The sequence below is a fragment of the Tupaia chinensis genome, unplaced genomic scaffold, assembly GCF_000334495.1.
Source record: "Tupaia chinensis unplaced genomic scaffold, TupChi_1.0 Scaffold000226_1, whole genome shotgun sequence".
Lineage (NCBI taxonomy): Eukaryota > Metazoa > Chordata > Mammalia > Scandentia > Tupaiidae > Tupaia > Tupaia belangeri.
In genome coordinates this window covers 6372568-6392906 of record NW_006159701.1, presented here as the reverse complement: position 1 = coordinate 6392906, position 20339 = coordinate 6372568, and the positions used below count along the sequence as shown (strand labels likewise).

The 20339-nt window shown below is 43.1% G+C and overlaps 1 protein-coding gene across 1 annotated transcript; it reads right to left on the bottom strand.

Annotated features, from left to right (window-relative positions):
- Positions 1-283: 283 nt before the first annotated feature.
- On the bottom strand, positions 284-19947 carry DRG1 (developmentally regulated GTP binding protein 1). Its single transcript, XM_006147954.2, has 9 exons — positions 19872-19947; positions 17566-17689; positions 15752-15927; positions 14424-14493; positions 9798-9967; positions 7344-7474; positions 4661-4828; positions 4022-4144; positions 284-576 (listed from the first exon to the last, which is right to left on the bottom strand). Exons 1-9 carry the CDS (start codon positions 19911-19913, stop codon positions 477-479), a joined length of 1104 nt encoding a protein of 367 aa, XP_006148016.1. The 5' UTR covers positions 19914-19947; the 3' UTR covers positions 284-476.
- Between the last annotated feature and the right edge of the window lie 392 nt (positions 19948-20339).

Here is a 20339-nt window from a genome sequence, read left to right as displayed (position 1 = left end):
GATCCTGAGAGGAAAATGGAAGAGAAGGGACTGTGACATGCCCATCGCCCCTGGGGGGTGATTTCTCACTTTCTGTCTCTCTGTCTTTCTGGTGAGCACACACGCCCTAGAGCAAAAACCTCTCCAAAAAAAAAATTCTTTATAAAAAATTTTGCACATCACATATTTATCCGTTTCACACTCAAGATGAAACTGCCAAGTAGCTCTTCTGCAGCTGCCTCACAGTACATACCCTTTCTCATTCAGCTCATCCCAAGACAGATTCTGACAGTGACACAGGAACTGCACAGAGCTGACATCCTACCAGGTCTTTTATACAGTTCAACATACAAGGTGACACCAAGATAAGACAAGTGACGTTCCAGTGTGGGTGCCATCTCCCTCCCCTGAATGCTGATCCAGTGACTCCTGAAGCCAAGTGTTGGTCATGGAGAAAGCTGCCGTGGAGAGCCACACTGACGGGGAAGGGGAAAGTTTCACTTCTTCACAATCTGAATGACATCCTCATCCTCCAACGTATGGTCTTTACCCACTTTCTGAGGATTGTGTTTCACAGACAGACCCCAGACCAGAGCGCTGCATGGAAGGGAAATAAAGGACAGTTAGTGTAAATAATTACCTAGCTCCTGCCATATCTGCTTCAATTTAACATCACAGCTTTTTTATTTTTTTATTTTTTATTTTTTATTTTTTTTGCTATAGGGCTTGTGCGCTCACATAGACAGAAAGCGAGAGATCACCCCCCGGGGGGAGATGGCCACACCCCAATCCCCTCTCCTCTATTCTCTTCTCAGGATCTTGGGCATGCACACACACATGCCTAGCATGAGTTTAAGACACTGAGTCCAGCACTCGAACTGCAGTTGATGACATGGGAGTCCAGCGACATAGCCATTATGCCAACTGCTGGTCTCAACATCACAGCTTTTTTTTTCTTTTGGAGAGGTTTTTGCTATGGGGCCCGTGCACTCGCCAGAAAGACAGAGAGAGACAGAAAGTGAGAAATCATCCCCCGGGGGGATGACCATGCTGCAAATCCTTCTCCTCCATTCTCCTCTTGGGATCTTGGGCATGCATGCACACATGCCCAGTGTGAGTTTAATCCACTGGGTCTGGAACTCGAGCTGCAGTCGAATACATGGGAATCCAGCGACATAGCCAATATGCCAACTGCTGGTCCCAATCACAGCTTTTAACAGCCACAAGTCAAAGACGCTTTACCAGGTCAAGAACTACACTGAAAACCCAGAAACTTTTATCTTCCATAGCAGCGTTCATCTTCCATACAAGGTGACCAAGATTTTTGGAAGTTGTTCTATGGCCATTTTTAACACAAAGACAATAAAACCATAAATGAGCACCTGATTTTTACTTGAGCTAAAAAACAAAAAAGGCCAACCAGTAGTATGGTAGTTAAGGTAGCTGGATCCCACATGGTCAACTGCATGGTTCAAGTCCCAGACCCAGTATCATGACATGCCAGGCACATGTGCGTATCTGCCCAAAATCCCAAGAGGAGAATGGAAGAGAAAGGACTGTGCATGGCCACACTGCCAGGGATGGGAGGGATGATTTCTAACTCTCCCTCCACCCTGGTGAGCACATGTGCCCAGTAGCAAAAAATAAAAATAAAAAAAGAATAAATAAATAATTACATAATAAGGGAATCAGTAACAGCTCTTAACTCACAATAGACTTAAAATTCAAATTAAAAAAAGTAAAATGAGGGACCAGCAGGTGACGTGGTGGTTAAGGTGCTGGACACTCCCACATGGCTGACCACAGTTCGAGTCCTGGACCTGGTGGCTTGCTTTCTCACTTTCTTTCTTTCTCTGTCTCTCTCTCTGGTCAAATTAAGATGAATGAGTGAATAAATAAAATTAAACATAAAAAAAAAGTAAAATGAAAGCAGAAATATTGGGGCCAGCAGGTGTGGTGATTAAGGCATTGGACTCCCACATGGTCAACTGCAGTTCGAATACTGGACTAGGCGTGCAAAATTTTAAAAAAACAGTAGTAACTGAGGCCAGCAGGCAAGCATGGTGGTTAAAGGCACTGGACTCCCATATGGCCAACTGAGGTCTGAGTCTAGGACCTGGAGGCTTGCTTTCTCATCCCTCCTCCCCTCGTTCTGTCCCTCTCTGGTCAAATAAATGAATAAATGCATAAAAATAAGTAAAGTAAAATAATTCTTTTTAAAAAATTAATAATTGGAGCCAGTAGGTGGCTTGGTGGTTGAGGCCTAGATTTCCGCATGGCTGACCATGTTTCAAGTCCTGGAACTGGCAGGTCCAAAATCACAACAAATAGATAAATAGATGTTAAAATAAGTACATTTTAATAATAATAAAGTTAAATAAACAATTCTTTTTTTTTTTGAGAAGTTTTTGTATAGGGCACGTGAACTCACTAGAAAGAGAAAGAGAGACAAAAAGCAAGAAATCATCCCCCCGGGGGGATAGCCAACCCGCAATCCCTTCTCCTTCATTCTCCTCTCAGGATCTTGGGCACGCATGCACATGCGCCTAGCATGAGTTTAAGCCACTCGGTCTGGGACTGGTACCATAGTCGACTACATGGGAGTTCAGCGATATAGGCATTACGCTAACGGCTTGTCTCAGTAAATAATTCTTTTAAGAAAAATGAAACCAGGAAAATCAGTGGATAGCACAGCGGTTAAGTTTCTGGACTCCCCCATGGTCAACAGCAGTTCAAGTCCCAGACCCAGTGGCTTGAAAATCACTCTGGGTATGTGTGCATGTATATTCAAGATCCCAGGAGGAAAATGGAAGAGATGGGAATGCAAAGTGACCATCCCCTCCGTGGGGTTGATTTCACTTTCCCTCTCACTGTCTAGGTCTCTGTCTCTGCCCCTGACAAAGCAAAAACCTCTTAAAAAAAAAATGGGGAACCGGCAGTTAGCGTAATGGCTATGTCGCTGGACTCCCACATAGTCGACCGCGGTTCACGTCCCAGACCCGGTGGCTTAAAACTCACACCGGGCGCGTGTGCGTACGTGCCCAAGATCCCAAGAGGAGAATGGAAGAAAAGGGATTGCGGCGTGACCATACCCCCTGGGAGGTGATATCTCGCTTTCTGTCTCTATGTCTCTGTCTGTCTGGTAAGCGCACGCACCCTATAGTGAAAAAACTCTCCAAAAAAAAAAAAAAAAAATGGAACCAGGAAATAAAGACTCACTAGGCAAACATCACAATAAATGAACTTTCTGAACATACCTGGTACTATGTAATGTGAACTGACATTAAGGAAGCGGGATGAAGGAAAAAAGGAAAGTTTTCATACTAAAAAGAAAAGTTTTTTACAACTCTTCTATAAGCCCACAATTAGTTCAAAACAAAAAGTTTGGGACCAGCAGGTGGCATGGTGGTTAAAGCGCTGGACACTCCCACATGGCTGACCACGGTTCAAGTCTCGGACCTGGTGGCTTGCTTTCTCACTTTTCCCTCTCTCTCTCTCTGTCTTTCTCTGATCAAATTAACATAAAATGAATGAATAAATAAAGTTAAATAAGAATTATTTATTATTATTTATTATTTATTCTTTAAAAAATTGAAATTAAAAAAAAAGTTTAAATTTCTTTCATGAATCCAGCACATGATGTAATGGTTACGTTGCTGGACTCCCACGTATTCAACCACATGGGAGTCCAGCAGCAACATAGCCATTACACCAATTGCTGGTCCCATTTGTTTGTTTCAAGAACCATTCTATTTTACTATATTTTGACCAGACAGAGACAGACGGAAAGAAAGAGAGCGAGCAAGCCACCAGGTCCAGGACTTGAACCACAGGTCAGTCATGAGGAAGTCCAGTGCCTGCAACCACTATGCCACCTGCCAGCCCCATAGGCATGATTTTAAGGAGACACTGCAGAGTTCTAACCAAGCAAGCATTTTCACAACCTCCCTATTGGCTCCTTTAATGCTATCCTAAGAACAGCTAGTTAGTGAAATGAGTAGCTCATAGGGAAAAGGAGATAACACATACCCAGGATACTTACTATTTAAATTCTTTGATAAGATTTTTGTGAATCTTCATGCAAAAGTCCTCCACTGTGGTCCTGGAGTAAGGTAGCACCACCGGGGATGTGTAATCTGGTAACTGGCCTTTAGGTTTAGTGTAACTGAAATGGAGAGGGCACAGAGGTTGCCACTGTTCTTAGAATGTTTCAGGTGTTACATGCAAACCAACCCTCCCTCACCCAAAATCAAACCAGAATAATCTCCAACCAGGGGAAGAAAAGTGCCTTCAACATGGCCTAATGGATGATAAGAACCAATTTATTTGTATCTCCAAAAAGAGTTAGTTTCCTTTTTGGGGGAGAGGTGTTTGCCTACAGGGCATGTGCACTCGCCAGAAAGACAGAGACCAGACAGAAAGCGAGAAATCATGATGGCCATGCCACAGTCCCTTGTCGTCCGTTCTCCTCTGGAGATCTTGGGCACACACACACACACACATGCGCCCGGCATGAGTTTAAGCCACCGGGTCCAGGACTCGAACCAGGGTCGACTACATGGGAGTCCAGTGACATAGCCATTATGCCAAGAGTCAGTTTCATAATGAGCTCCACAAGTATCCTTTTCACATAGTCAGGTTTAAGTCTTACAGCAATATTGCCCAATCTACTCTGACTTACATCCTCACTAGTTTCAGATAGTCCCAGATCTTTTCCAATAGGTCATCAAAATTCCAACGGTGATGGGCAGAGATGGGTACACAGTGAGGCACCTTATAGATGATATCCAATTCCTCAATGGAGATCTGGTCGATTTTATTTAACACATAGATACAAGGGATATAAACTCTGTAAGATTAAAAGAAAAACATGGTATTAGGCTAGAACTGACAACAAGACTAGCAAGTGATTATCAACACCCCCTTATCCAGACACTCAAACCAGGGGCTCTCATAAGAGGTCCTAAGAGGGGAGCTGGCAGGTAGCGTCACTGTTAAGGGTGCTGGATTCTCATATGGCTGACCATGGTTCAAGTCCCGGACCTGGATGCTTGATTTCTCACTTTCTCTCTCTCTTTCACTCTCTTACTCTCTCATTCTGTCGTTCTCTAATCAAATTTTAAAAAATAAAGTTAAGGGAGCCAGCAGATAGCGTAATGGCTATGTTGCTGGACTCCCACGTAGTCAACCGCAGTTCGCGTCCCAGACTCAGTGACTTAAAATTCACGCCAGGTGCGTGTGCGTGCGTACGTGCCCAAGATCCCGAGAGGAGAATGGAGGAGAAGGGATTGCGGCATGACCATCCCCTCTGGGGGGCGATTTCTCGCTTTCTGTCTCTATGTCTCTCTCTCACGCACCCTATAGCGAAAAAAAACTCTCAAAAAAATAAATAAATAAATAATAAATAAATAAAGTTAAAATAATTATTTTTAAAAATAAAAGATCATTAAGAGGTAAATCAGCGAAAAAAAAAAAATAAGAGTCAAAAAGTGAACTATGCGGGGTCAACAGGTGGTACAGTGGTTGAGGGGCTGGCCTCCCACATGGCCAACCATGGTTCAAGTCCTGGACCCAGCAGCTTGCTTTCTCTACTTTTCCTTTTCTTTCTCTGTCTCTCTCTCTGGTCAAATTAAAAAATAATAATGATGATGATAATAACAAATAAAATTAAATAAATAGTTCTTTAAAAAAAAATTAGAAAAAAGAAGTAAACTATGGATAACAAAACTCAAGCCATATTCCCAGACGTAGGTAACTACTGGAAGTATATTCTGTAATGAAAAGAACTCAAGCAGGACCAGCATATGGCAAAATGGTTACATTGCTGGACTCTGAAATGACTAAATGTGGTTTGAGTTCTAGACCCGGAGGCCTGAAACTCATGCCAGCGTGTATGCGTGCATGCCCAAAATTCCAAGAGGAAAATGGAGAAGGAATTGCCACATAGTCTTACCCCCTGGGGTGTGATTTCTTGCTTTCTGTTTGGCTCTCCAGTAAGTGCACGCACCCTATAGCAAAAATCTCTTTTATTTATTATTTTAAGAGAGGTTTTTGTTATGGGTGCATGCACTCACCAGAGACAAAAAGTAAGAAGTCACCTCGCAGTGGGGATGGCCACACAATCCCTCTTCCTCCATTCTCCTCTCAGGAGTTTGGGCACGCATGCATATGCACCCAGCATGAGTGTTAAGCTGCCAGGTTCAAGACTCCAACTGTAGTCAACTACATGAGAGTCCTGCGACATAACCATTATGCCATCTGCTGGTCCCTACAAAAATCTCTCTAAAAAAAAAAAAAAAATTGCCCGTAGCAAAATAAAAATAAATAAAATTACATTAATAATTTTAAAGTTATTTGTTTTAATCTTATTTTATTACACACACACACACACACACACACACACACACACAGAAATTGAGAGCATGTAGCCAGATCCAGGACTTGAACTGTGCTCAGCCATGTGGGAATCCAGCACATTAACCACTGTGCCACCTGCTGGCCCCTACAAGAATAATTCTAAAAAAAAGCTATTGTCTCCAATTATTATATGACAGAGCTTAGAGAACAGATGCATTCACAGCAAACAACTGAAATAGGGAACCTGATTGTCATAATCAAATTTCACAGCAAATTTGGATGCTAGAAATCAAGACAAACCCCACATTTTACAGCTAAAGAACCAAGACCCAATATGATTTGAGATACTAACTGGAGTTAGAATCAAAGTCTGCCAGACTTAGGACCCAATGTTTATTTTTTTTAAAGACTTATTCTAGGGGCCAGCAGGTGGCATGGTGGTTAAGGGCGCTGGACTCCCACATGGCTGTTCGTGGTTCAAGTCCTGGATCTGGCAGCTTGCCTTCTCACTTTCTCGCTCTTTCTCTCTGGCTCTGTCACTCTCTTGTCAAATTAAAATAAATAAAATGAGGGGCTGTCAGGTGGCGTGGTGGTTAAGGTGCTAGACTCCCATATGGCTGACTGTGGTTCGAGTCCTGGACCCAGCAGCTTGCTTTTCACTCTCTCTCTCTCTGGTCAAATTAAAATAAATAAATAATGAAAATAAAATAGTTAAAATAATTCTTTAAATAAATAAATAAATAAAGTTAAATAAAATAATCCTTTAAAAAAAAGAGAAAGAATTATTCTATTTAAATTAAATAAATAAATTTATCTATCTATTTATTTAAATTTAGCCAGAGGGACAGAAAGAGAGAGAGAGAAAAAGTGAGAAAGTAAACCGTGGTTGGCCATGTGAAAGTCCAGTGCCCTTAACCACCACACCACCTGCTGGCCCCTCCAACGATGTTTTCATGGTAATGCGCCAAATTCAAAATCAGGCACTGGACTGTACATAGAATCGGTACCTGTTTCCTTCTACCACGTCAATGAGGTCGTCAGCAGTGGCATCGCTACGCAGAGTCACATCAGCATTATGAATTTTGTATTCAGCCAGAATGCTTTTCACAGTTTCAGCATCCAGTTCACTTTGAGGGCACTGAATGGGCAGAGAAGATAAAGATCAGTCAGAGAGAAGGAAAAAAAAAATTCCCCTAAGAGAACTTAGCCATGTACAGGATAATTCTAGCAGGTACGAACTCATTACTAAAACTATTACCCAGGATGAGAGTAAATAACTTTTAGTAAGAAATAATTAAAAACTAAAAATCTTTTCTTTTTCTTTTAAGTTTTTTTTTGCCTTAGGGTACATGCACTTGCCAGAGAGACAGAGAGCCAGAGAGCCAGGGACAAAGAGAGGGAAAGTGAGAAATCACCTCTCAGAGGGGATGGCCACACTACAGTCCATTCTCCTCCATTCAACTCCCAGGATCTTGGGCACACATGCACATGCACCTGGCCTGAGTTTCAAGCCACCGGGTCTAGGACTTGAACCACGGTCAGCCATGTAGGAGTTCAGCAGTGTAACTGCTACACAATCTGTTGGGGCACTCTCGTTTTTTAAAGAAATTTTTTGCTATAGGGTGCATGCACTTGCCAAAAAAAAAGGAAGAAAGCTACCAGGTCCAGGACACAAGCTGCAGTCATCCATGTGGGAGTCCAGTGTACTTAACAACCACACCACTGGGACCAGCAGTTAGCGTAATGGCTATGTCGCTGGACTCCCATGTAGTCGACCACGGTTCGCGTTCCGGACCCGGTGGTTTAAAACTCATGCCAGGCATGTGTGCGTGCATGCCCAGGATCCTGAGAGGAGAACAGAGGAGAAGGGACTGTGGCGTGGCCATCCCCCCTGGGGGGTGATTTCTCGCTTTCTGTCTCTCTGTCTGGCGAGCGCACACGCCCTATAGCAAAAACCTCTCAAAAAAAAAAAACAACCACGCCACCTGTCGGACCCTACAGAAAAATTCTTGATCAAGCTCAAATACACACAGGATAATTGGAAACATTTTTTTCAGTAGAGTGGACTTAAGTCAGTCAAATTATCTGAATCCTAAAATGCAAAATTTAGTCCTCAATTTTGTTATCTAAAAGCAGCATCTTCCAGAACTGATCACTCCTACTATGGGCAATACTTTCTCTGGCTGACTTCCAAGACTCTAAACTTTTCCTTCTCCCACTTTGTTCATTCTTCTAGCTCAGGACAAAAACTCATAGTCTTCCCTGACTCTCTTTCTCTCACAACTCACATTTAATCCAGCTATAATTCCTATCAAACTCTTACTACTTCATAGTCTACTTCTCATCTCCTCCACTGTTATCGCCCTCATCTAAAAAGCTGTCATTTCTTGAATAGATTGTTGAGATAACCTCTTAAATGATTTCTCTACTTCTCTCTGAATCTAGGACTTCACCTCTTACTACTCACTACTCCACTTGCTTCTCAAATATGCAAAAGCAAGCTCCACTTCAAGGCCTTTGCATTTAAATGTTCCTTCCACATATAATGCTCTTCCTCAAGAAATCCATTGTTTTACACCTTACGTCACCTCAGACTTCTCTAACCAATGTAGTAAGAAAGTGGTGTGTCTGAGGCAATGAAATCCACAGAGCCAAACTTGAATTCTACAGTTCAAGTCCCAGTTACGACACCTAATGAACCAGGCTACGCACATGTGCGTGCATGCACAAAAATCTTAAGGGGAGAACAGAGAAGGGATGGTGGTTTGGCCATCATCTGGGGACTGATTTCTCACTTTATCTTCTCTCTGGTAAGTGTACATGCTCTATGGCAAAATATATATTTTTTTTTCTTTTTTTGGAGAGGTTTTTGCTATAGGGCACGTGCACTCGCCAGACAGAGAGAGACAGAGAGACAGAAAGCGAGAAATCACCCCCAGGGGGGATGGACACGCCGCAATTCCTTCTCCTCCATTCTCCTCTCAGGATCTTGGGCATGCACGCACACGCGCCTGGCGTGAGTTTAAGCCACCGGGTCCGGGACTTAAAAAACCACGGTCGACTGCATGGGAGTCCAGCGACATAGCCATTATGCTAACTGCTGGTCTCGCAAAAAATATTCTTTTTTAAAAATTACTCTATTTAACTTTATTTATTTATTTTAAAATTTGACCAGAATGGGATAGAGTGAGAGAAAGAGAAAGTCAGAAAGCTAGCCACCAGGTCCAGGACTTGAACCACAGTAAGCCATGTGGGAGTCCAGTACCCTTAACCACCACAACACATGTCAGCCTAGCAAAAAAAATCTAAAAAAAAAAAGTCATTTTTTGTTAGTCATTACAAAGTCATTGTATGATCTGTTAGTTAGGGAAAAGCTCAGAAATTTCCAAATGTCAGTGTCAGTGAACTGCAATACCCACCAGTTCCCACAGCAGCATGCCCCATGTCACATTCCCACTTACAGTGGCGGTCAGATTAATGCCTCCTTTGTCCTTCTTCTTAAAGCCAATGTTGGGGGGTTTGCTGTTCAAGCGAATGCCAAACCCTTCAAGCTCATTTTCAATTATCTTCTTATGTCCCAAGGGTTTCAGGACATCCAGAACAATTAGGATCAAGTTACAAGTTCGAGCCACTGAAGAATCGAAAAATAAAACTTTTTACTCACAAAATTCAATAAAGCCTTAGCAAACCCAATACTCAATTGAGGTTTTCTTTTCTTACACTTAAGAAATAAACTTGTGTGTGTGTGTGTAAATACCTACATGAAGTTCTTTTTTTTTTTGAGAGGTTTTCGCTATAGGGCGCGTGCGCTCGCCAGACAGACAGAGAGAGACATAGAGACAGAAAGCGAGAAATCACCCCCCAGAGGGGATGGTCATGCCGCAATCCCTTCTCCTCCATTCTCCTCTCGGGATCTTGGGCATGCACGCACACGCACCCGGCGTGAGTTTTAAGCCACCGGGTCTGGGACACGAACCGCAGTCGACTACGTGGGAGTCCAGCGACATAGTCATTACGCTAACTGCTGGTTCCCAATACCTACATGAAGTTCTTAATGTTACCAAAGATTTATATTAGAATTTAATTTGCAACATGTACGTTGAAGTCAGTACATATTCATGCATTTTCTAGATGTACTAGTTGGAAACCAGTTAGAAAGAACAGCTTAAAAGGATTTAAAGTATGAAGAACTAGGGCCACCCTGTGGCTTAGTGGTTAAGGCAGCTGGATCTTACAGTTAACTGCAAGAACCAGGCAGCCTTAATTTCTCACTTTCTGTCTCTGTCTTTCTGGTGAGCGCATACGCCCTATAAAAAAAAACTCTAAAACTAAAAAAAAAAAAAAAAAAAAAAACCTCTCAAAAAAAAAAAGACAAGGCAGCTTGAGAAACACGTTGGATCTGCGTGCATTCACACCCAAAATCTCTAAAGGAGAGAAAAATGGAGAAGTTATTGCGGTATGACCATGTCCCACAGGAGGAGCTTTTTCTCCCTCTCTCTCCCTCTGTAAGCATACATATCCTCTGTCAAATTAAAAAAGAAAAATGGGATAAACTCTAAAATTAAGGTTAACTTTAGAGTCAGTCAAACTTATTGCCATACAGTTTACAGAAAATGAGTTGTCTCAGGACCAGCAATTAGCGTAATGGCTATGTCCCTGGACTCCCATGTAGTCGACCATGGTTCGAGTCCCGGACCCGGCGGCTTAAACTCACACTGGGTGCATGTGCATGCATGCCCAAGATCCTGAGAGGAGAATGAAGGAGAAGGGATTGGGCCATCCCCCCTGGGGGGTGATTTCTCGCTTTCTGTCTCTATGTCTCTCTCTGTCTGTCTGGCGAGCGCACGCGCCGTACAGTGAAAATCTCTCCAAAAAAAAAAAAAAAAAAAAAAAAGATATGTTTAAGGGCCGGCAGGTGGCATGGTGTTTAAGGGCTCTAGATTCCTACATGGCCAACCACAGTTGGAATCCCAGACCTGGCAACTTGCTTTCTCACTTTGTCTCTCTCTCTCACGCTCCCCCGACCCTCACACACACACACACACACACACACACACACACACACACACACACACACATACACTCTCTCTCTCACTGTTCATATTAAGATAAATACAGATAAATAAAATAATTACTTTAAATGAAATAATTATTTTGGGTCCGGCAGATGGTGTGGTGGTTAAGGACACTAGACTCCTGCAAAGCCAACCACGGTTCCAGTCCCAGATCTGGCAGCTTGCTTTCTCTCTCTCTGTCCCTCTCTGGTCAAAGTGAAATAAGTAAGTAAATAAAATGAAAATAATTCTTAAAAAATAATTATTTTATTTATCATTATTAATATTTAATTTGCTACAGGGTACATGCACTCACCAGAGAGAGAGAGAAAATGAGAAAGCAAGCCATCATGACCAGGACTTGAACTAGTCAGCCATGTGGGAGGCCAGTGCTTTAATGACCAGGCTACCTGCTGGCCGCCTTTTAAGCCCTATTTTAATAGATTTTTCCTCTGTTTCCAGCCAATGACTAACCTGCTTCCTCTAATTATATGTAGTTAGCACTCTAGAATTTTATATAAATGGAATCATACAAAAAGTTGTCTTTTGTGCTGGGATCATTTTTTTTCTTAGGAAAAAAAATTTTTTAGAGAGGAATTTTTGCTATAAGGTAAATGTACTTACTGGAGAAACAAGAGACAGAGAGACAGAAAACAAGAAATCACCGTCCTGGGGTATGGCCATGCCACAATCTCTTCTCTATTCTCCTCTCAGGATCTTAGGCACACACGCACACATGCCCAATGTGAGTTTTAAACTGCCCAGGGTCTGGGATTGGAACCGCAATTGACTATGTGGGAGTCCAGTGACATAACCACTACAGCATATGCTGGTTCCACTATGCTGGAATCTTTAAATTTGGAATAATTTTGTTTTGTTTTTAAAGACAGAACTACAAAATCACACAGCAATTTATTTAAGTTAATGTATATCGCAAGGAAAACAAACAAGCATGCCTCCCCCAAAGTTCTGACACCACAACCCCATCCTCAGCATTCAGACAGTCCGTGATCACAGGCACAGCAGTCAGGGTGGTCTTCAGACTTGAACTATCAAGAGTAAGTATTCCATGCGGGAGCAAATCATCACCTTTCACTGCTGTTCTACCATCTGACCCCCCGACAGCTTAATTTTTTCTGGTTTATTGTTTTTTTGTGGAAGGCATAGGACTCATGCATTAAAAATCATAATATTAACTTTGAGAAAATTCCAAGGGGTGGTATGGCGTATAAGAGACCTAGGTCTCTAACACAGCATTAATCCAATAGATAACGGTCATCATGAAGTAGCAATAAAAACATTTTTTTCCAAGAGATTTTTGCTATAGTGCGTATGTACTTGCCAAAGAGATGGAGAGAGACAGAGACAGAAAGTAAGAAATCACCCCCAGGGAGGATGACCATGCCGCATTCCCTCCTCCTCCACTCTCCTCTCTCAATCTTCGGCATGCATGTGAGTTTAAGCTGCCCGATCTGGGGCTCAAACCAAGGTTGACTACATGGGAGTCCAGCAATGAAACCATTACACCATCTACTGGTCCCAATGAAAGCATAATTTTTAAAAATATGTAACACAGGAGCCAGCAAGAGCATGGTGGCTAAGGGCACTAGACTCCCACATTGACGACTGCTGGTTGGGGGGTTGCTTTCTCACATCTCTACCCTACCACTCCCCATCTTTCTCCAGTGAGCACTTGCACCCTCCGGCAAAAAAAAAAAAAAAAAAAAAAGGAAAAGGAACATGGGCCAGCCAGGTGGCGTGGTGGTTAGGGTGACCAGCTCTCACATGGCCAAGTATGCATTCTAGTCCTGGACCCAGTGGCTTGTAAAACACACTAGACACATGTGGATGTGTGCCAAAGATTCTGAGAGGAGAATGGAAAAGGGATTATAGCATGGCCATCCCTCCTAGGGAGTGATTCTCATTTCCAGTCCTCCCTCCTTAAGGGAACACACCCTACAGCTAAAATAAAAAAAGTAAATAAAATTGGGGCTGGCAAGTGGAGTGGTGGCTAAGGGCGCTGGAGTCTCACATGGCTGACCACAGTTCACCCAGACCTGGTGGCTTGCTTTCTCACTTTCCCTCTCTCTCACTCTGTCACTCATTGGTAAAATGAAAAAATATAAATAAATAAAGTTAAATAAAACAATTCTTTAAAAAAAAAAAAAAAAAAGTAAATAAAATGTGGGGACCAGCAGGTGGCATGGTGGTTAAGGCGTTGGACACCCCAACGTGGAGGACCACAGTTTAAGTCCTGAAGCTGGTGGCTTGCCTTCTCACTCTCTCTATCTGCCTCTCTCTGGTCAAATTTAAATAAATGAATGAATAAATTAAATAATTCCCTAAAAAAAGTAAATAAAATGTAACAAAAGAAACAACGGAATAGTTGACAATAGTTGCCAATAGGAAGAGAAAGTAAAGATAAGGAGAGGGGAGCAGATTATTGCAACCTATGTTAGTCCTGTACAGTATTTTATTTATAGAGACTTTTGCTATAGTGCACATGCCTCGTCAGACAGACAGAGGCAGAAAGCAAGAAATCAGCCCCCACAGACGGGTGGCCACACCACAAGCCCTTCTCCTTCCTTCTCTTCTTGGGATTTGGAACACACACACACGCACATGCACCCAGCGTGACTTTCAAGCCACCGGGTCCAGGACTAAAACTGCAGTCAACCATTTGGGAGTCCAGCTCCTTAACCACCTGCTGGCCCTTAATATTTTATTTTTGAGAAAAGAAGAAAAAGCATGACTTGAAAGTCAGAAAACCCGAATCCTAGTTCTGAATCTGCCATCAATAATGTGACACTAGACCAAAGAACTTCATTTTTCCTTTCTTCACTGTTTTTATTCTAATGTGCCTCTAGACTATTACTGTCTGAAATCTCAAGTTTTGATATTTCACCCATGTAAGAAGTCAGGTGAAATTATGTTCTTCACCATGGTATAATCTCAAAGTCCAACAATCCCTGGCAAAACAAACAGCAGCAGTAAGGGGATGGCATGCCACAATAGTGGCCATGAACCACTCACCTGCAATGACTTGACGGCCTCTACCTTTTCCATCCTTGGCACCTTCAATAATACCTGGGAGATCCAGGAGCTGCAAGATGAACAATGGAGGTGTGGGAAGGAGGGGCAGGAAGGAGAGAAAAGGAAAAAAAAAAAAACAGTTATAAATCTAAACAGAGAAAAATGGAATGATTTATTGCTCAAATATCAAAAATTTATGAGACCCGGGACCAGCAGGTTCTGTCGTGGTTGAGGACACTGGACTCCCATATAGCCGACTGTGGTTCAAGTCCCAGACCAGGTGGCTTGCTTCCTTATTTTCCTTCTCTCTCTTTCTCTCACTCTCTCACTCTGTCCCTCACTAGTCAAATTAAAATAAAGTTAAATATAAAAAAAAATTATGAGACCCAAATCCAATTTTCCTTATAAGTGAATGTATGAATGTCACTTTTACTAAGAATCTACTAAATATTAGCTATAGGCTTTTTATTTATTTTACTGAGTTTAAAATACCTAAAAATTCTGTGAAATAAGCAGAAGCTGGTAAATCTTGAGTGAGTTCAAGTCACAGATGTAATAAATAATTTTCTTTTTACCAAAATCCATTATTCTACATTAATATATTAATACTTCAATATTCCTCCACTTTGCTGAAGGTTGAGCCTCCATACAAATTCCTTACTACAGATAGTAACAGGCTCTTAATAGTTACATGTGATACGTATTGACACTTTTGCAAATTCCCAACAAAAATTTCTGTAATCAACGAGGTGAACACATCAAAATCACCTGGAAAACCTTTATAAAATGGGAGCCAGCAGGTGATATGGTGGTTAAAGCACTGGATCCTATGTGCCAGACACTGTGGTTTGAGTCCCTAACTTGGTGGCTTAAAAAACATGCCAGAGGGGACCAGCAGTTAATGGCTATGTAGCCAATCGTGGTTCGAGTCCCGGACCGGGGGACTTAAACTCACGTCAGGTGCTTGTGTGTGCGTGCCTAGGATCCCGAGAAGAGAATGGAGAAGGGATTGCGGCGTGGCCATCCCCCCTGGGGGGTGATTTCTCGCTTTCTATCTCTCTCTCTCTCTGTCTCTCTGGAGAGCACATCCACCCTATAGCAAAAACCTCTCGGAAAAAAATTAAATTTAAAATGTAGTCCCTTTCTTTTCTGCATTTTCACAGGCACTTTCCCCACTGTATTATTGTATTAATGCATGGCTCTATCTCCTCTGCTATATAGTAAGGGTCTGGATAGCTGGCCTGCAAGACAGAGTTCCCAATAAAATATTTCGTAAATGAACAAATGAATAAATGTCTTTCTTTCCTTGGCCTACAGTCCTAACTCACCTGGATCTTGGCACCTTTGTATCTGATGACACCAGGCACAGTGGTCAGAGTAGTGAACTCATAGGCTGCCACCTCGGAATACACCCCCGCCAGGTTACTGAGCAGTGTAGACTTTCCCACAGAAGGAAAACCTACAAATCCAATTCGAGCATCACCTGTCTTCGCCACATCAAAACCTAAAATAACAACAGATATTAAAAAGAGGAGTTATCCCTATGGATGTTAAGACTCCTAAAATTCTTTTCATATTTCTGCTGCCCATCCTTCTAGGCCCTATTTCTAGAAATTTTTTTTACAGTTTACCTCTAAAGTAGAACTGAAGCACAAAAACCCCCCACAGCAATTCATAACATTCAATGCAGTGTTTGATATAAAAGCTGTATTCTCCACCTCTTCAACTGTTACATGTTTCTAGCACCTATTTAAGGCCTAAATAGAATAGATTTTTCTTTAGAGTTTTTTTGCTATAGGGCAACTACAGTCACCAAAGAGACAGAGAGCAAGAAAGCAAGAAATCACCCCCAAGGGGGGATGGCTTCGCCGCAATCTCTTCTCCACTCTCCTCTCAAGATTTTGGACATGCATATATACATGCCCAGTGTGAGTTTCAAGCCACTAGGTCCCAGACCTTAATGACAGTCAATCATGTGGGAGTCCAGCAACTTAACCATTATACCATTTGCTGGTCTCAATATAATAGGAAGCTGGGGCCAGTAGGCGGCATGGTGGTTGAGGTGTTGAACTCCCACATGGCCAACTGCAGTCTGAGTCCCAAACCTGGAGGCTTGCTTTCTCTTTCTCCGTGTGTGTGTGTGTGTGTGTGTGTGTGTGTCTGGTAAGTGCACATGCCCTGCAACAAATTGAAAAATAATAATGATAAATAAAATTAAATAAATAATTACTTTAAAAAAATAGATAAATACATTTAAAAAAAATAGGAAGTTTTTGGCATCAGCAGGTAGTGAAGGTGCTAGACTCCCACATGATCAACAGTGGTTTAAGCATGCTAGAAATGCATGCTGGCCACAAGTGTGTATATGCCCAAAATCCCTAGAGAAGAGGTTTTGATGTGGCCAAACCTCTTGGGGGTTGATTTCTCACCATTTCTCTCTGGCAAGCGTATGCAACCTATAGCAAAATCTCTAAAATAAATAAATGAAAACAGGAAGTTTTTTTTATCTAACAAACCCTGAGTTTTCTTTTTTATGACAAATTCATAATCAAATTTCTAGCCCTTTTCAAGCAAATGTACAGCTCTTATACCATTTCTTCGGGTCCTATCCTTATCTCTTGAATTCATTATTACCATATTCATTTTCCTTTTGCTTCAATTTCCCTATTTATTTTTAGTCTGGTTGAGTATACAGATTTACACGTTTCTGTGAACCAATGTAAATCTACTTGGGATCAGTTTAGATATAAATAAATTAAATTGGGGGCCAGCAGGTGGCGTGGTAAAGGTGCTGGACTTCCACATGGGCGACCATGGTTTGAGTCCCTGACCTGGCAGCTTACTTTCTCTCTTTCTCTCTCTCTACCCCCCATCTCTGGTCAAATTAAAATAAGTAAATAAAGTTTAATAAAATACTTCCTTAAAAATAAATAAATAAAAGTAGTTTGCTTAGACAATTTTCATTTGCTTCTGGAACTAGTAGGAAAAAAATAAACATGATTCAAGAATGAGGCTTACAAAATATAAATCAAACTTGATAAACATTTAAAAATTTTTTTAAACTTTATGCATATATTGACAGAGATTTTATATATATATGTATACACACACACACACATACATATATATGAATGAAAAATACCTTCTCCTGGTCCACCACCACCACCACCTTTAGGAGTTATGAGTTCTCGACGAAGTTTAGCAAGGCGTGCCTTAAGAAGCCCTAGATGGTGTGCTGTGGCCTTGTTCTTTTGAGTCCGAGCCATCTATAAAGGAGGAATCACAGCCATATATCAGAAGTAGTTGCAGGCAAGCAGGTGGCATGGTGGTTAATGTGCTAGACTCCCACATGGCCAACTGCAGTTCAAATCCTGGGCCTGGTGGCTTGCTTTCTCACTTTCTCGCTGAGTGCATGTGCCCTAAAGCAAGTTTAATAATACTAACAATACAAATAAAATTACATAATTCTTTAGATAGGGGCTGGCAGGCGGGGTGGTGGTTAAGGGTAGCTGGACTTCCACATGGCAGATCTCAGTACAAGTCCCAGACCTGGTGGCTTGCTTTCTCACTTTCTCTCTCACTGTTTCCTCTCTTGTCAAATTTAAAATAAATAAAGTTAAATAAAATAATTCTTTATGTAAAAAAATTCCTTAGGTTAAAAAAAAGTAGTAGTTTGTATAGGGTAAAACACCCAGAATGAATATTTCCTTGGCTCTGGGACAATGACAGTTTATTTTCAGGCCCTACTAAAGTCAGTATACCCATTTTATCCTTACAAAATAAAAATCCAGATCAGTTGGTGGTATGGAGGTTAAAGCGGCTGGATCCTAAACGGCCAAATTCATAATTCAAGTCCTGGACCCAGTGACTTGGAAACATCCTGGGCACATGTGCATGCATGCCCAAAATCCCCAGAGGAGAGGAGAGTAGAAGTGAAGGAACTGCAGCATGGACGTCCTCCCTGGGCGGTGACTTCTCACTTTCCCTCTCTTTTCAGCGAGTGTAAAGGTTGAGGTGGCTGGATCCCACTGGGCTGACCATGCTATTCAAGTCCTCCAGTCTCTGACTGGACAGCTTGAGAAACACACTGGGCAAGTACGTGTGTGTGTCCCAAATCCTGAGAGAACAGATAAGGTATTGTAGAGTGGCCATCCCCCTGAGGGATGCTTTCTCTGTCTCTCTGTGTGAGTGATTGCACTCCATAGCAAATTCAAAAAAAAAAAAAAAAAAGTAGAAATCTATTCCCTCCATCATCCAGCTCATTGCCCTAATTAAGGAGCAAATAAGGTACAAAGAGAAGAGACAAGATCAAGATCATTCCAACCTAGTCCAGAAGCTAGACTAAAACCCACCTACTCATTCTATCATTATTTATTTTAATTTTTTTTTTTTTTTTGCAAAAGATTTTTGTCGGAAACCAGCAGTTAGCGTAATGGCTATGTCACTGGACTCCCACATAGTCTACCACGGTTTGCATCCCGGACCTGGTGGCTTAAAACTCACGCCGGGCACGCATTATGTGCCCAAGATCCCGAGAGGAGAATGGAGAAGAGATTTGCAGCGTGACCATCTCCCCTGGGGGGTGATTTCTCGCTTTCTGTCTCTCCATCTCTCTCTGTCTGTCTGGCGAGCGCACGCGCCCTATAGCGAAAACCTCTCCAAAAAAAAAAGATAGGGACTAGGGGGACCAGCAGTTAGCGTAATGGCTATGTCGCTGGACTCCCATGCACTCCACCGCGGTTCGCATCCCGGACCCGGTGGCTTAAAACTCACGCCAGGCGCATGTGCGTGTGTGCCCAAGATCCTGAGAGGAGAACAGAGAAGGGATTGAGACGTGGCCATCCCCCCTGGGGGGTGATTTCTCGCTTTCTGTCTCTCTGTCTCTGTCTGTCTGGGGAGCGTATGCGCCCTATAAGAAAAAAAGAAAAAAGATAGGGACTAGGTAAAGGAGAAGGGAATTAGAACGACTGATAATGAGGAAAGATCCTTAAATATGTAGCCCTTTAAAGTAAGGGCTGGAACAAACAACAGGATTCAGTGTTTCTTTCTTTAAAAAAAAAAAAAAACACGCCAAAAAAGAAAAACAAACAAACAAACAAAAAACGTCAGAACAGGGAATACGGACTAAGGGCCTGAGGTGCAAAGGTGCAGAACGTGAGCCTGGGAAGAGGCGTCCAGGAACCAAGGCTCAAATGGAGGGACAAGGGGATCCGAACAGAGCGGAGTCGAAGAACGCGGGCCCGGGCGGAGGAGAGTTAAGGAGCGCCAGCTTAAAGTAAGTGGAGTCGGGAACGCGAGCCTGGGAAAGGACAGAAGGAAACAGGTGCGGGAGAGGAGTCGAAGGACTGGGGCCCGGTTCCGACGCGCCTGCAGGGAGCACTGGCAGGGGCGACGTCGCCTAAAAAGGGATGCTCGGAAAGAGAGAGAAGCGCCAGCTGCGCCCATTACCTCGGCTTCGATCTCTGCGATCTTCGCTAAAGTGCTGCTCATGGTGGCGAGTCCCCTAAGGGTGAAGTGGCCTCCACACTGACCCCCCCACGCCCGCGCCGGCGGACCGGCCACAGCCACCCAGTGCTACTGCAGAGCGCAAGCGCGGGACTTCCTAATTCTCGCGAGAGAGCTCCGCGTAAAGTATACCGCGAGACCTACAGCGCGGAGCAGCCTCCGCCCCCTCAGCCGCCCCGCCCCGTCCCGCGAGCCAGTGCGGTGTCATAGAGCCCGCGGGAGCCAGGGCCAGAGAGGCCGCCCCCGCCAGGGCCTCCCCGAGCGCGCCGAGGGTCGCGCGCAGCTCGGCCCCGCCCTGCCGGACTTGCGCCTGGCGTGCGGCTCTGCGCCCGGAGCTCGGCGTGTGATCAAAGCCGCACGCCGTTGCACTGACCCTGGGTGTGGGTGAAAAGTGTCCCCACGTTCCGCACC

Excerpts from the sequence above, each read along its gene's own strand:
- DRG1 (XM_006147954.2), bottom strand. The coding sequence starts at position 19,913 with ATGAGCAGCACTTTAGCGAAGATCGCAGAGATCGAAGCCGAG. Across the intron at positions 7,475-9,797 it reads GCATTAATCTGACCGCCACT|TGCCCTCAAAGTGAACTGGA; the intron begins GTAAGTGGGAAT and ends CTGCCCATTCAG. Across the intron at positions 577-4,021 it reads CTTATCAAAGAATTTAAATA|CGCTCTGGTCTGGGGTCTGT; the intron begins GTAAGTATCCTG and ends CCTTCCATGCAG.